Raw genomic sequence first — 16,761 nt, 5'->3', positions numbered from 1 at the left:
AAGTTCAAAATTTGACTGTTTTTTTAAATCCAATAGTTAAAGCATATATCAAGCCTACCAATTTTTCCCTTGGAATGTTTTTCAAATAATCCTTTCTTTCCATTTCTTCTCCCACACCCACAGCAAACATTTTTAACTCATCCACTATTTCCCACTGAGTCAGGAAAAGCCTCAGTCTCACTCAACTAAGACCTTTTTAAACTCACTATTAATGAGCAAAGCTGGCCCTTGATTTTAAACTGTTTTAAGCCTCCAATCTCTCCTTGTGCCAATCCATTCCGCATGTTAATACCAGGTTAAGGTTTCAAAGGGCATTTATCATGTCACCATCTTGGCAAGCCATCCAACACAGCAACTCTAAACCCCTTATTGGATACTAAACATCCTTCACAATCTGTCAACAATGTACCTTTCACCCTAAACCTCTACTTCCTCTATAAATCATCCACTTTGACCTGACAAATGTATTTGCTCTTACCTTAGTCACTTTAATCTTTGATTATACACCCGTATCTTCCCTCTCCCATCTTTTGGAATTTAAATGATCAAAAATCCAGTTTCATATTCTACTTTATCTTTGAAGCATTCCTTCTCCTGCCTCTAAAAAAATGCAGTTCCCCTTTAAACCACTCATTGGACATTTGGCCAAACATTGGGTCCAATTATACATTAATGATGCTGTCTCCAAAATGAGACTGTAAATTTGAGATATAATGACATACTTTTTCACCTTAAGCCTTTGGCTGAGAACCCGTGAAATAATAATTCTATCCTTAATTCCATAGAATAGAAAGATTCAGCATTTGCATGAGAATAATTCAGACCACAGCATATTATAATGGATCCACTTTCCTCCAAGACAAATAACTTCTTAAAATTGTTAAGCTTCAGTTGTGAAAGGGTGTTGAGAAATGTCTGTACAATGTAGGCAGGGGCCTCACACTGAGGAGTCTTCATCCATAGGGCTGCTGAATGAGAAAGTATTATCAACAAACATTAAAACAAGGTTCCTAAAGTTCTGCAAGAATTAAACCAACTGTGGAAATACCACCAAAGAAATGGAACACCTGTCTCTATAAAATACAAGTACAGTAATTTACACAGTACTATCTCAAACAGGAATAAATCCGCGTCTCAGGCTTAAGTGGGAAACTTCCTTTCTCTGGTTAACAGCAGTCTGAACACTAACAAGAAAATTGGGGGAGGATTCAGGTGCTATAGCAGAAACATTCCAGTGGCAAGGATTCTGTCTTTTTTTAAAATGCATTTACTGGGATGCCTGGGTGGCTCAGTCGTTAAGCGTCTGCCTTCGGATCAGGTCATGATCCCAGGGTCCTGGGATCAAGTCCCGCATCTGATTCCCCACTCAGTGGGGAGCCTGCTTCTCCCTCTGCTGCCGCTCCCCGTTTGTGCTCACCCTCTCTCTCTCTCTGACAAATTGAAAAAAAAAAATGCATTTACTGTGCAACTGTGTTAGAATTAAATAACAGAACTGTATCAATATTCAATTTGGACCTTTGACAACAACAGAATCAATTGAACAAGTTCATGATATATACAGCAAATCCATTCAATCAATCCTTGTGAGAAAGAGCTTTCATTTTGTTGTTTCAAAAGAATCCTATTAGTTTGGTACTTACTGTCTGCTGATGAATTGAGTTCTGTTTTAATCTTCGATTTTTCAAGATCTTCTTTATATTCTTTCTTAAGTAATTTTACTATTTTTTTGCTGTAACTTGATTTCTTCACTTTGAAAACTTCTTCATTTTCTTAGAAAAGAAATTAAATGAAGCTGTAGCAACCATTTCAGACAGTATTTTCCCTTCTAACTTTCACATGGTCTTATGTGCTTTTCGCATTCATCCAAATGGATACTCATACACCCCAAAGCATTACATAATTTGAAGTTATTCCAAATCTGTCACAGACTCTCAAAAGCTGTCAACTTCATAAATTAACCTCACATAATGCAAATTTGAGACTTTTTAAAAGGCACAACACTTGCGACTACACAAAGTTTTCATATGTCCTATTGTTCTCCTCAGGAAGAAAACAAAATCACTGAAAAAGCACTTAATTACTTTATTATCAGAAAAAAAAAATCCAAAGTCAAAAGACGTTGGGTAAGAGAGCTGTCAGGTCTGAGTAAATCTATAACCATCACAAACTGACATATATTATTTCAAGACTAAGCTGAGAGCAAAGCACTTTTCAAAAATAAGTTTTGGTATGTATCCACTGTCTGATTTGAAAATTTTAAAGTCAGATACAAACACTTTACCAAATAGTTTCTGCATCATCATCAAAAAAAAAAAAAAGAAAAAGAAAAAAAATCTGGCTGTGGTCCTCTCAAACAAAATAATAACAGAAAGGCCAAAGAGAAAATGCCCACCTTCCTGGAAGGATGAGAGCATCTTGCATCAAGATACAAGTGAGATATCCAAAAGTCTTTCTTTTTTTTAATAACATGCACTTAATTGGGTTACATAAACACACATGCAACTGGTCGGAAAGTTAGATTTAAGGCTCATATATGATCAGAAATCTAAATCCACTGCAGCTTAGCCTCTCACAACCGTTTGGATAAAATGCCTTCAATTACTATTACACCGTCTCTCCTCATTGTCCAAAAATCAATGCGAGGAAAGCCGTGCATCTGTACCCCTATTTATTTTCATGGAGAAACGGAGGCTCGACGTTTGCAAGGGACTGGTCCAAGGTCACTCCTAACCAGAGCTTCAACTCCGGGGATTCTGTTCCCAGATTTAGGATTCCTCTTTACAAACCCAGCCTTCCTGGTCAAGGATGTCTGGACAGATCCCCCAAGAGGCGTGGGCACACTGACCTGCAGAGGAGTCAGAGACCGTGCCAAGAGCAGACAGGGGACCCAACTCAAGTTCACCCTGAAACACACCCGCCAGGAAAAAAAGCAGGACAGGGGACACTGAATTTCCACTTGATAAACTCAGAATGACGGATCTGAGCTTCTGCCCCACAGAGCAGGAAACGCACAGGAGGACGGTAAGGAGGAGGCGGTAGTTAAGAAAAGGCTGGTGGCTGCGCGGGAACGCGTCCTCCGCCGGGAGCAGAAGGCCGGAGGCGGGGAAAGATGTGCAGCAGGTCGGGCGCGAAGGGGCTCCGTTCTGGGCTGCGGGGGCTGGGCGTCCAGGGAATGCGAGGACTTAAAGTGGGGGCCCAGGGTAGGGATGCTGGGGTCTGGGGTCCGAAGCGGGGCGGTTACCTTCCTCCTCGTCCTGGAAGCTGAGCAGGCTGGCCCGGGGCACCTCTTTGTTCTCTCGCGGCCTCTTGCGCGGCTTCAGCCCATTGCCCGGCTCCGCGCCGCCGGGGAAGCAGCCCCCGGCCTCAGCCCCGGAACCCGGGATCAGCGCGGAAGGCGGCGGCGGCCCCGGGCCCTGCAGCGACTCCCCCCCAGGGGCCCTGTCGCCGCAGCCGCCAGAGCCCGGTTCTTCGCCGGTGCCCGGCGGCGGCAGCAACGGTGGCGGCTCCTGCTCCTCATCGCGCTCTCGCTCCTCCTCCTCCGAGTCATTCCGCTTGCGCACGTTCACTCGCCGGGCCTTTCGGAACATTCCCGCGGCTCGCACGGCAGTCTCACACCCGCTCTCACACGGCGGCCCCGGCAGCGGCAAGCTCGCGACGGCGCACGCGCGCACTCCGGGGCTCCAGCCGGATCCCGTCTTCCCTCCTTCTACCGCGCACCACCGAGCGCGCATGCGCTCGCACCCTGAATACGTGGAGAGATCTCCGCGCCTCTCGCGAGAACGTCAGCTTTTTGCGCTGTCCTCTGTCGGCGTGGAGGACTGTTGGCACGGAGCTCTAGGACTCTGGCGCTATCCCACGGGTCACAAAGAGGATCATAGAGACGAGAGAACAGAGTAAGCTCGGTCGTGCTACGGCCGACGGTACTGCAGTGCGTCTTCCGCACTTACGCAGAGTAAGTCAAGCGAGGAAACCTCCGGCCAAGCTCTGGGACTGGCAAAGAGAGGAGGAGAGGAAGGAGGGGGAGGAGAGGGAAGGGGGGGAGGAGAGGAAAGGGGGAGCGGAGAGGGAAGGGAAGGCGGGAGGAGCCGAAAGGAGAAACCAGGTTTGATGAGGCAAAGTAGGGTCCCAGGATGGATAGTTTTTCCCAAACTGTAAGTTGAGTTGTGATATGGTGATTACTACTAACTCTATTGAGTCACAGTTCGTATTTCTACAGCTTTGCTTTGTAGCTACAAAGCACTTTCAAAAGCATTGAATTTCATTTATGATAAATTGTTACCTGGCCTGGTATTTTAGCCCCTTTCTCTGTTATGCCGAAAGCAAAAGTGTTTTAGCGTTTTGGAAAGAATGCCAAGTTTGCGAGCAGTTCTGAAACATAGCTAATATCAGAAACGGAAGGAAAATCGGCTTGCACGAATGGGGGTGGTTGTGACACATTTCAGCCTTGCGTCACAGAGGTAACAGTCTTAACTGGCAAGGCCCAATCAGGGTACCAGACTGTGAGGTTGAACTTACAGGCTTGCCGGTCGTATCAACAGACTTGAGGCCTTTTCCTTCACGTGTGCAAGTATATGTGAATTCGTTTTCATGTCTCAAAATTCAAAAGGTTACAAAGGGCATTCGTATAGTGAAAAGAGCCCACCCATCACCAGAAGCTTTCCAGTTCAGCAGCAGTTAAAATTCTCATGATCCCCCTGAGATTCTGTGAACATAAAAGCAAGTAAGTGTATCTTTATGAATTACCTTTTTTACACATGTGTAAATTATGTTTTTAGTTTAACATAAATTGGGGTTTGGTTCGTGTCCGGACATAAAGTGTTGGCTTTCCTTCTACCCAGCTGCATACCGATCCATTGTTGGAATGTACCATAATTTATTAAACCAGCCCCATAAAAATTGATATTAAGGTTATTTCTCATCTTACTATAATATTCAATGCCACAATGAAAAGCTCTGGAAATTGGTCACATCTGGAGAATGAAACAGAATTGGAAGTGCTAGGTCCAAATGTGTGCATTTGTAATTTAGCTAATTCTAAATTGCTCTTTATAGAATCTGTGCTAATTTGTACTCTTACCAGCAAATATGAGACTCCCTTTTTGTCCACACCATCCTGTCAAAATTGCACTTAAGAATTAAGCTCCAAGTTGAAGCAGAAGATCCCAAGCCCACCAAAAATTTCTATGTCATACACATCTGCCTTATTTTCTCTGGTTTTCTTTGTTTGGATTTGAGATCTGCCCAGCCAGGACCCACTTTTGGAAACTGGAAAGATGGTCTAGGCCAAGAGCATTCTCTGTGAGATTTTCTTCCAGTTAATAGGAAAAGTTAGTAACATCTCACTCCCATTCTGTTCTCATTACTCTAAGTTCTTATATTCTGGCTGCTCAGCATTGATTTAAGTTCTGATTCCAACAGTGTTTCATTGGTGAAATTGAACTCCAGTTCCCATTACCGAAGATTCAAATTGTGCCTGATCAGCCTCCAGACACCTGAGCCAAGAGACAGATTTGCAGTAATATGATTAGGGTTAGAGGTAACAAACATAAGGTCCAGAGCAGAATATGTTAATATCTTGGCTTAAAATTTCAAAAAGATCTTCCACTGTAAAAATGGTGGCTGAATATGGATAGAAGGGAGGACACTTGTCATTTTAACATGAGCCAAGATAGTAATAGACAACAAACGTATTTATAACTTTGACAGTCTACCTATTCAGATAATTAAAGGGCAGAGTTAAACACTTGAAAGTTATTTTGCTGCACAAGCAAGCCAAAGGTCCTTTTATAGAGGTTTTAGATCTTGTGGAAATTAAATTCCTGAAACTGAATAGCTGCTTTGGTTGCCTATCAGCCAGTATATTATCCAAACTGATGATTTTATAAAATGCTTCTGTGCTTTGAGTATTAAACAGACTAATTTGTTTGTTGCATATAGTCTGTCATCACCATTTAATTTTGGAAGGTCTTTAGTATTCTGGGAAAACAAACAGCTTACATAGAACTGTTACATCAGTCATTTTGTTTGAATCAGTAAGTTAATTCAATTCTTTTTAAAAAGTCGTCTTTCCAGGCAATAATTCTGATAGGTTTTTTTCCCCCACAGAATTGTGACTTTGCATGGGTTAATTGACCCATAAATTCAGATAAAATAGGCAAACCAGTTTCGGGTTTTTTTTGCTGACTCAGTATTCGACTCCGTAGTCTAGAACAATGGTTACGAAATGCAAGTCTATGAACCTGTGAAAAGTTTTCCCTAGTCAGCTGCCAAATGAGAAGAGTAAAAACAGTCTGTCTGTGAAGAGTAGCCAGATGTCCTTTCTTGGGGAAAAAATGTTCCTTTATTTTGAGATTGTCTTTCTCTTTCCATGTTAAGATACTAAAATCTCTTTCCTTCTATGAAACAATGATGATGTTATATGATAGTGTGTATGTTTGTTTTTGCATACTTATTTGGCAAACTAAAAAGTAAAAGCCACGAATCCTCCTAAATTTTTTGTTTTATCTAAAAATTTTATTTTTTATTTTTTATTTTTTTTTGAAGCAAGGTTTATTGAGGGATAGCAAAGTGATAGTACAAAGCTCCCAAGGAGGGAGGGGACCTGAAGGGGTTGCCCTAAAAATTGTATTTGGCAGGTGAAATCTCATAATCTAGGAATCCCTGATCTAGGAATTTTTCTTTTCTCTCTAAAGCTATAACTCAATAATTCTATTCTGGAAAAATCATTTAATTATTTAAATATCTTTAGAGCTTGCCATGGTGAAGGCAGTTCTACATTAACTTAAAGTAAAATGTAAGCTTCACGGGAGAAGATATTTTATGTTTTGTTCAGTGCCATCTTCACAACACCTATAATAGCACCTCATACACAATAGATAATAAATATTTGTTGACTGAATAGTACTGTACATTCTTTTTTTATTTAATTAGTGATAAATATTTCATCCTATGTTGATATAAATTACATTTTCTACAGCTTACATCTGATTATTCTCAAAACAAGATTGCAGTACATTTGTTATAAATTCCTGGGTAGGTATAAATTCCTGATCCAAGGTGAGCTAATCAGATTCTCCCAAGATATTGCAATTGAAACTAAGACAATGAGTCCCTGCTTGTGGCTAGAACTGCAATGAACTCAAGAGCCCAAGGGAAGCCATAAATTACCATGTCAATTCAAAAGCTGAGAAAACTAGTCTGTGTAGCAGAAGAGAAGAATGAAGCAGATGTGCTAAAAAGCAGAAGGCAAAATAGCATGACATTTTTTTCCCAAGAAAGGTAAGACAAAATAGCAGAAGACAAAATAGCATTCTTGTGCCTTTCCTGGTTCTTGTTCTCAATGCTTCTTGAAGCAGGACTGCACTCCTGTCTGTGGGCCCCTGAGATCCAGAATCTTTAGAGTAGATTTCTTTTGGTTTTGTTGCTGTTGAGGTTGTTTTATTGTTTGTGTGGGTTTGCTTAAAGTACTTCACGTTTGTTTCCACTAGAATCAAAGAACCCGAGGACCAAAGAATTCTAACAAAATAAACAATAGTTATTTTAATTTTGTAGTAATGTTAATTTTATCTGTGCAATTTATACAATTGTGGGTATTTTTTTTCTTTCAAGATTTTATTTAAATTCAACTTGGTTCACATATAGTGTAGTATTAGTTTCAGGGATAGAATTTAGTGATTCATCAGTTGCATATAACACCCAGTGCTCATTACATCAAGTGCCCTCCTTAATGCCCATCACCCAGTTACCCCATCCCCCCACCCACCTCCCTTCCAGCAACCCTCATTTTGTTTCCTATAGTTAAGAGTCTCTTAGAGGTTTGCCTTCCTCTCTGATTTCATCTTATTTTATTTTTTCTTCCCTTCCCCTATATTCATCGGTTTTGTTTCTTAAATTCCATGTATGAGTGAAATCAAATGGTATTTGTCTTTGACTGACTTATTTCGCTTAGCATAATACCCTCTAGTTCCATTCACATTGTTGCAAATGGCAACATTTCATTCTTTTTGATGGCTGAGTAATATTCCATTGTACACATGTACCATACCTTCTCTATCCATTCATCAGTTGATGGACATCTGGGCTCTTTCCATAGTTCAGCTATTGTGGACATTGCTGCTGTAAACATTGGGGTACATGTGCCCCCTTTGAATCACTATGTTTGTATCTTTGGGGTAAATACCCAGTAGTGCAATTGCTGGGTTGTAGGGTAGCTCTATTTTTAACTTTTTGAGGAACCTCCATACTGTTTTCCAGAGTTGCTGCACCAGCTTGCATTCCCACCAATAGTGTAAGAGGGTTCCCCTTTTTCCACATCCTCGCCAACATCTGTTGTTTCCTGAGTTGTTAATTTTAGTCATTCTGTCTGGTGTGAGGTGGTATCTCATTGTGGTTTTCATTTGTATTTCCCTGATGATGAGTGATGTTGAGCATTTTTTCATGTGTCTGTCAACCATTTGTATGTCTTCTTTGGGGAAATGTCTGTTCATGTCTTCTGCCTATTTCTTGATTGGCTTTTTTGTTTTGGTTGAGTTTGATAAGTTCTTTATAGATTTTAGATACTAGCCCTTTATCCATTATGTCATTTGCAAATAACTTCTCCCATTCTGTAGGTTCCCTTTTAGTTTTGTTGATTGTTTCCTTTGCTGTGCAGAAGTTTTTATCTTGATGAAGTCCCAATAGTTCATTTTTGCTTTTATTTCCCTTGCCTCCGGAGACATGTCCAGTAAGAATTTGCTATGGCTGAGGTCAAAGAGGTTGCTGCCTGTGTTCTTCTCTAGGATTTTGATGGATTAACATTTAGGTCTTTCATCCATTTTGCATTTATTTTTGTGTATGGTGTAAGGAAGTGGTCCAGTTTCATTCTTCTGCATGTAGCTGTCCAATTTTTCCAACACCATTTGTTGAAGAGACTGTCTTCTTTATTACATTGGATATTCTTTCCTGCTTTGTCAAAGACTAGTTGACCATAGAGTTGAGGGTTCATTTCTGGGTTCTCTATTCTGTTCCATTGATCTATGTGTCTGTTTTTGTGTTAGTACCATGCTGTCTTGATGATTACAGCTTTGTAATAGAGCTTGAAGTCCAGAATTGTGATGCCTCCAGCTTTGCTTTTCTTTTTCAACATTACTTTGCCTATTGAGGGTCTCTTCTGGTCCCATACAGATTTTAGAATTGTTTGTTCTAGCTCTGCGAAAAATGCTGGTGGTATTTTGGTAGGGATTGCGTGTGTGTGTGTGTGTTTTAAGTTTAGCTGCTTAATAACTCTTTAGCTTTACTGTAATTTTTTAGAGAGGAGTTTTCTTTTTTCTCTGTTGTTAAGATATCCATACAGATATGTTCATTGGCATTTAAGTCACAAGCAAAAGTGAGGAAAGCTCTTTATCTTGCAAGTCTGTAGTTATTACAAGTACAGAGAAACAAGTAGCTCCATCCAGAGCATATGAACGATTCTATTAAAAATGTTAGAAAATTTCTAAATTATTTGTCTCAAACTCTATTGAAATATAGTCATTGGATCTACTTTCATAAGATTATCTTTTCTATCAAACCATTATTAATGGAATCCAGATTTAAAAGATCAGACTTTTAAAAGTTAAATTTTTTTTTTTTTTTTGCCACATTAGAATTGTCAGTAGAGAGATACTCAACTTTTAAGAATGTTTTAGCAATTCAACTCTAATGGCTATTCCTTCATTTTCTGAAATGACAGTTTCTTCAACAAAGAGAAGTTGAAATTTCTTTTCATCCAAATTTAGAGTGTCATAATAAAAGTAAACAATGTTTTATTTCCTTGCATGGAAATATTGGGCTTACTCAGTATTTTAAAAATACATCTGCTATTTAGACCAGGTAATTCTATTATTATCCATTTATTCAACGAATCTTTTTGAGCATCTACTACGTTCTAGGCATTGTGTGAGGCAATAAGAAACAATAATGAACAAGACAGATGTGTTCTTTCTCCTTCCAGACCTATAGTCAGGTGCTGGAGACATAATAAACAAGTAAATAAAAATTAATTACTACTTGCAGTTAATATTATGAAGAAATCAATAGGGTACTACAATTTAAGAAGCACAAATATAAAATGATAGAAATTTTAATTTGATTCATTTCTTCCCATGTGCCAATGACCATTTAAGTATCTTGATCATCAGTAAATATGTAAGAATTTCTAGGATTGAGGCAGGACATTTTCCTTCAAGATGATTACAATTACTAGCTCCAGGATGACTCCTTGAGTAAACTCTTCTTAAAATATTTCATGTAAAATGAGGAGTAATTGAAATCACTTTATCCAGGTCAGTATTTTCCATTTATTTTTTTTAAAGTAATCTCTATACCCAATATGAGGCTCGAACTCACCACCCCAAGATCAAGAGTCCCATGCTCCTCTGAGCCAACCAGGCACCCCCATATTTTATTTACATTTCTACTATTACTCTGTGAAAGAGTGTAATTTGCAGTCATAGTACAGATATGATATTTATATTACATTCATAGTGGACACTTTATGAATGCATCTAAGAACTATATTACTAATATAAAAGCAAAAATAGCAATTCAGCCTCTCTGAAAGAACTCATTTGTGTTAGCTCAATACCATTCATACATTACTGTCTGCCCTACTTGCGGAAAAAATGAAAAGAAGATACATTATTAAAAACAACAGAGTTATAAGTATCTCTTCTAGGTATAAAAAACAATGTTTCTTCTGTGTTATTGAGTGTTACTAGAGGGCAGCAAAGTGTATAAGAAACATACTAACCTTAGAGTACAATTACATTAGAGAAGAACCAAATTAAGCTTCCAATTCCTTAAAAATTAAGTGGACTTTTATTTTATTTTAAAGATTGATTGATTGGTTTAGAAAGAGAGAGAGTGGTGGGGAGGGGCAGATGGAGAGGGAGAGAAAGTCCCAAGCAGACTCCACGCTGAGCACAGAGCCCAATGTTGGGCTGGATCTCAAGACCCTGAGATGATGACCCAAACTGAAACCAGGAGTCAGATACCTAACCAACTGTGCCACCCAGGCACCTCAATTAAGTGGGCTTCTAAAAATAACCTTTCTCTAATTATAAAAGTACTACCTAACTATTTAGAAATTCAGGAAATGCAGAACAAAAGAAAGAAAATAATCACTTACAGTCTTAACACTTAATTTTTGATGCATTCCTTCCAGAATTGTTTTATGAACATTCATTCATTCTTTATGGCTTCATCATTCCAGTACATAATCTACTTGGAGTTAGTTCTCTGCTCCTCTCACCTTTAATAATCATATCCATGGCTTTGGCTTGCTACCATGATTGCACTTTGGACCTTCTCCAAGTCACTGGGGAGTTACTGGGTGTCTTCCAGGAATTGTATCATTTCCGTCGTTCCAGTCTGCTTACTCTACCTCCAGTCCAATGAACCCATCACTGTTCACTGCCCATTCTCTTCCCCCTGCCTTTGTTTCCCTCCTTTTCTAGGTTGGATTTCGTGGGGCAAGATTATAGTCAGCCCCTTGCCACAACTTCAGCCCTCTTCCCCCCTCTTCCTTTGTTATACTCACCCAGCAAAACTCTAGCCGTAGTTGAGGCAGACTTTTCTGTATCTGTTCCTGACTACCTAACATTCCTGGTTCTGTTTTAAATGGACTGCAGACTTCAGATGGTTGCTAAAAACATTTTCCTTTATAATACATTGTTGTAATATGCCTTTCTGTCTGAGTCAGGTAAGTGAAGTAGCCAAGTCATATGTAAAGGTATATGAAATTTTAATAATATAATTAATGAGCTCAAATGTATAGATAAGCTAATAGAATTATGTACTCTCCAGAGACTATTTAATCATCTATTTCATCTGTGAAACATTTATAAATAGCAATCATTAACCTGGCTACAATTAAAAAAAAAAAAAGACGACCGAACATATTCTTCATAGGGCACATTCTTCAACCAGAGAAAAAGTTACATGACAAACCAAATTCAAAAGGCGATCAACCCTTCCTAATTTAAATTCTTTAAAAAGCTTTGACTACTTGGGAGTTAATGAGCAGTGACCTAAATCTCTAAATTGAAGAAGAAATAAAATATGATATGTTATCTAAAAACTCTAAAATTAATAAAAATGCTGATAGTTGCATATAAAAATATATGGAACACAGTTGTAAAGGTGTACTTGGAGAATAGTGTATAACTTCAAACCATTTGTGATTACAAAAGTTGTGATAGGAATAAATTATCCAACCTCAGAAATGACAAAACAAAACAAAACCCTAGCAAAACAATTCAAAGAATGCGGGGAATAGGAATATTCAAAGAGAAAACTGTGATCAATAAATTAGAAAACAATGAAAACCAAAATGTAGGAATTCTAAAGAAATGATAAAGAAAAACGCAAGCCTGATTTTAAAAAGCAATACAAAATACACACACTACCTACAACTTTAGATATAACCAGAGATGAGGAAGAGCCAAATTAATTATGAGAAGATGTTATATGGAATTCAGCAATAATACATATGGAATTCTACAGAAAATGTACTTTCTAGCAAAATACGTGTTTCACAAAACTGACTTAAGAAGAGCCTAATGGCTCTTAACAAACCAATAAGCAAAAAGAAGCAGGAAAAATATTAAAGAGATAGAGTTTGCATTAAAGATGTGGGAATGACCACAAAGTTGTTATTAGTCTTTTTTCCCATCACCCCAGTGAAACCATGACGAAGAAGATGAAAGAGCCTTCTGCACATGAGGGATTTCAATACATTTATCCAGTATTTTTAATCTGTGTCCTGGTAAGTTTCCTCTCCCATACCATGAGACTAGTGCATCACTTCTCAAAGCCCTTCATGTGTTCCCAACTAATAACTACATAACTCTGCTGAAAAGTTCAGCTCTTCACTCATGCTCATGTAAATAAAAAAAGAATCCTTCTTCCTATCTAAGATTAATCTATCAAGATGTGCACTATATTCTCTTTCTTTTTTTTTTTTTTTTCCCAAACAACAAAAGGATTTATTTTGAGGTGTGGGAATAATAGGAAAACTAAGTGATGGGGATTGGACCCTCATCGGGGTCTTCTGGGAAATCGGAAGCACCATCCTCTTCTGCAGCTCGATGCTTCTCCAATTTAGCAATCAATTCTTTCGCTGGATTGAAGACGCCATTGGTCTGCTGGTCGCAGACATAGCAGCGAGGGGTGGTGCGGAAATGCTGCAGTGCACAGCTCTCGCAGAAATAATGCCTGCACTTGGTGACAACTGGATTCTGGAAGGTCTGGCGACAGATGAAACACTTGAATGGTATTTCCTCATCATCGCTTCCCACTTCATAGTTTTCGTCCTCATAGACACCATAGCGACCCTCATCAAGCTCACGTTCGATCTGCCACCCATGCTTGTAATCTGAACGGTCATGGAGGAACTTGCAGCTGTCTCCGAAGCCGCAAAAGCCAGTCTCCTTGTAGTCCTTACAAATGTCGGGCTGATAATCCCAGCGCACGGTGGCACGTAGATGCTCGGGCGCTCGGATGGGGCCCTTCCTCACCATCCCGGAGGAAGCATTGCCCATAGACGTATCCTTGGGCTTCATGTATTTCTGATAATTATTGATTCCCCGGTAGATCTTGTCATCTTCCTTGCCCCTCAGCTCCTCCTGGATCTTCTGGCTGCGCTCAAAGATGGCTTGTGCGTCACGCTCCTTCTCTGTGTCTAGCTCGTAGACGGCAGTCGCCCCCATATCCTCTGGTCCCACGGGTTTTGCGGAGCGGGTGGACTTGTACACCACGCCAAGACTCTCGGGCTCGTTCTCCTCCTCCTCCTCGCTGCTCAGGTCGCCGTAAGCCGCCTTCTGTTTACCACTGCCACGAGTCTTCTGTATCATCGGATTGTGGAGGGCTCGCTTCTTCTCCGGCCGAACCACAGTGCTGCCTTCGTCGCTGCTGCTGTTGCTGTCTCCGGGCTCCTGGTCGCAGACCGGGCGCTTTCTGCGTCTTGCAGCCCTTTTCCGCCCCCCGGGCTTCTTGAAGAGGAAGGTGCACACCTGCTCTGCTGTCTTGCCCGAAGACAGTTGCTCTGCCATTTTGGAGTCCCGAGCTCCGGAAGGCTGCGGCGCGCTCGGGCGCGCGGGGCCTCTTCACGTCACCTATATTCTCTTTCTTTAAGGACTTCACTCCATTGGCTATCCCCTCCCTCTTCTGCTTCCCGTCAGCACACACACCTACTTTAGTAAGTTCCGTCCTAGAACTTCCTTGGACATCTGGCTCCAGGTCCTTTTCTCTGGTCTCCTTCACGGCTGAACTTCATACATTTGTCTCTACTCACGGCCAGCACATGCTCATCTCCCATTCATTCCTCAAACCTCTCCAGTCTGACTTCTGTCTCCACGACTCTGCTAACACTCCTCTTTCAAGGCCACCAAATGACTTACCTCTTGCCAATCCAGAGGATGCTTCTATGTTCATCTTATTTGACCAATCGACCTTCAAACCAACTGACCCCACTCTCATACTTGAAACATCGTCCTCTCAGTGGTGATTATACAATTTCTTCTCAACTTCATGTTCAGTGATGTCACACTATAGCTTGAAATTGGCCAAGGCAGGAGTATTTACACCACGGAAATCAGCAAATGCCTCAAATCAGATCTCTTTTTCCTGGAAAGCTGGTTATTAAACATTTAGCAGAATACCACTGCTTCAAAAACACCCCAGGCTCATGTTATCTCCCCTTTCACTAACCTTGCCAGCCCTTTAGGGGATCTCCTGTAAGTAATCACTAAGTATTCAAGTGCTTTGTTGTTTGATCCTGGATCATTTTTCTAATCTCTTGTTAGATGATTAAATTAAACCCTATGGCTTTAATTTTTATCATGATAAGGATGACTTTAGGCCTGTGACCAATGTGGACCAGGCAGTTGAATTGAATGAAGTAAATTGAAGTTGAATTCAGCTAAGTGGCAAAGAAGTAGTCTCCTTTTGAGAAATTACCCCTGGCTTGCCCTAAGCCCAAATAGATGCTTGAATGCCTAACCATGGGATACCAAGTGACAATGTGATCTAGCTGCCCTGATGAACTAAAGTTATCTGATCTACTAAAACATAAAGTTGGGCATGCAAAACAGCCCTCTAAAATTTAGTGGAAGTAGTACACATGGGATTGGATGCTAGCAGGTCTTGAAGACACTGTTCCCTGTGCTTTGTCTCTTGTACTCTTGATGTATTGCTACCTATCCTTGGAAGCATACCTATGGCCTCTTGAGGTATTCCCAATGACCAGTTGATTAAGGAAGAAAAAATTCAAGTCTAGTTTACATATGGTTCTACATGATGTGCTGACGCTGCCTACAGTGGGCTTTGTAGCATTAGCCCCAGTCAGGAGTGGACATGAAGGAAGCCATGAAGGGGGATCCTCCCAGTTCATCCGGGTGCCTGCTTTGCTGGGGAAAAGCATGGCTAGAAGAACAGATCTATTCTGACTCATTATATAGTCACTAATGGTTTGGCTTTTCAGCTGGGGTTCCTCAAGAGAATTAGCCTTGATGTCCTAAAGGCATCCATTTTATGTAATAAATTAGCTTATCCTTTATTTTGTTGTTGTTCTTACACATCTAGAATTAACTTATCTTGTATGCACCTAGGTATGTTCCATCTTAGGAGAATTAAGAAATCATTTTTCTATATAGTTTAATTCTCTTGCAGAGGCCAGAGTAAGAAAGGTTGGGGTGAATGCTCAGGAACTTGGAAGGAATTAGACAAGGTGATGTGGGCATGAGTGATATGAATAGACTCAGAATAAGCACAAGTAGGGAGATACTTGTGTCTATGTAAATACTGCAGAGTCCCCCCACCAAAAAGGATGCTCTCGATAATCGGGTGGATCAGATGACTCATTCTATGGATACCAGTCTACCTCTTTCTCTAGCTACTCCAGTGCTTACATAGTGGCCCTCTGAACAAAATAGCCACGGGGTCAAGGATGAAGGTTTTGCATGGATTCATCAATGTGGACTTCCTCTCACCAAAACTGATCTGTTTAGTGCCCAACCTGTCAACAGCAGAGACCCATGTTGATCCCCCAATATGAAACATTCCTTGGGAGGACCAGCCATTTTCATTATACTAGACCCTTCCCATCATTAATTTGTCCTCACCGGAGAAACGAGATGCTTATTCTATGAATTTTTTTCCCCTGTCTATGATGGTTGATTTTATGTGTCAGCTTGACTAGGCTAAGGGATGCCCAGATTGCTGGTAAAACGTTATTTCTGGGTATGTCTGTGAGGGTGTCTCCCATAGAGATAAGATCACCCTTGCCAATGTGGGTGGGCATCATCCAATCCGTTGAGGGCCCGAATAGGACAAAAAGAAGGGGAAAAGATGATGCACTCTCTCTGCTTGAGCTGGGACATCCATTTTCTCCTGCCTTTTATAGCTGCTGTTTTTCCCCAATCCAGAATCCAGTAAAGATTGTGTTTTACATTCAGTTGGCATAGCTAGTCTCCTTTATTCTAGAAAAGTCCCCCATCACTCGCTAGCTTTTTTTTTTTTTTAGTTTTCATGACATTGATATTTTTAGAGTCCAGTCCAGCTTTTTGAGTTTTTTTTCCCCATCTTTATTTTTGCAGACTGTGCCTTAATTTGGATTTGAATTAGATGTAGGCTTAACAGTTTTAACAAGAATACTACATAGGTAATGTTGTGCCTGCTCCCTGTATTCTTTCTTGTGATAGTACAGACTCATGAAATCTTTGCGAATCAATATGCTGTAAACCA

The 16,761-nt window shown here is 40.3% G+C and overlaps 2 protein-coding genes and 1 long non-coding RNA gene across 3 annotated transcripts in view; 1 reads left to right on the top strand and 2 right to left on the bottom strand.

The window, feature by feature from the left end:
- PAXBP1 (PAX3 and PAX7 binding protein 1) overlaps positions 1 to 3,715 on the bottom strand; it is a 32,968-nt gene extending 29,253 nt beyond the window's left edge. Inside the window, exons 1-2 of the mRNA XM_036082548.1 lie at positions 3,242 to 3,715; positions 1,641 to 1,769 (exon numbers count right to left, since the gene is read on the bottom strand). Coding sequence (XP_035938441.1) covers positions 1,641 to 1,769; positions 3,242 to 3,587 — 475 coding nt within the window. The 5' untranslated portion in view covers positions 3,588 to 3,715. The remainder of the gene's footprint in view (positions 1 to 1,640; positions 1,770 to 3,241) is intronic.
- A 78-nt stretch (positions 3,716 to 3,793) lies between these two features.
- LOC118529628 (uncharacterized) overlaps positions 3,794 to 16,761 on the top strand; it is a 31,755-nt gene continuing 18,787 nt past the window's right edge. Inside the window, exons 1-2 of the long non-coding RNA XR_004914231.2 lie at positions 3,794 to 3,952; positions 4,607 to 4,720. This is a non-coding gene — a long non-coding RNA (uncharacterized LOC118529628). The remainder of the gene's footprint in view (positions 3,953 to 4,606; positions 4,721 to 16,761) is intronic.
- On the bottom strand, positions 12,968 to 14,102 carry LOC118529624 (E3 ubiquitin-protein ligase RNF113A-like). The gene has a single exon (XM_036082550.2). The coding sequence runs from the start codon at positions 14,067 to 14,069 to the stop codon at positions 13,035 to 13,037; it is 1,035 nt and encodes a 344-aa protein (XP_035938443.1). The 5' UTR covers positions 14,070 to 14,102; the 3' UTR covers positions 12,968 to 13,034.

The sequence above is a fragment of the Halichoerus grypus genome, chromosome 1 (genome assembly GCF_964656455.1).
Source record: "Halichoerus grypus chromosome 1, mHalGry1.hap1.1, whole genome shotgun sequence".
Taxonomy (NCBI): domain Eukaryota; kingdom Metazoa; phylum Chordata; class Mammalia; order Carnivora; family Phocidae; genus Halichoerus; species Halichoerus grypus.
Note: the sequence above shows the minus strand (reverse complement) of the source record. Positions and strands in the feature narration are given on the sequence as shown.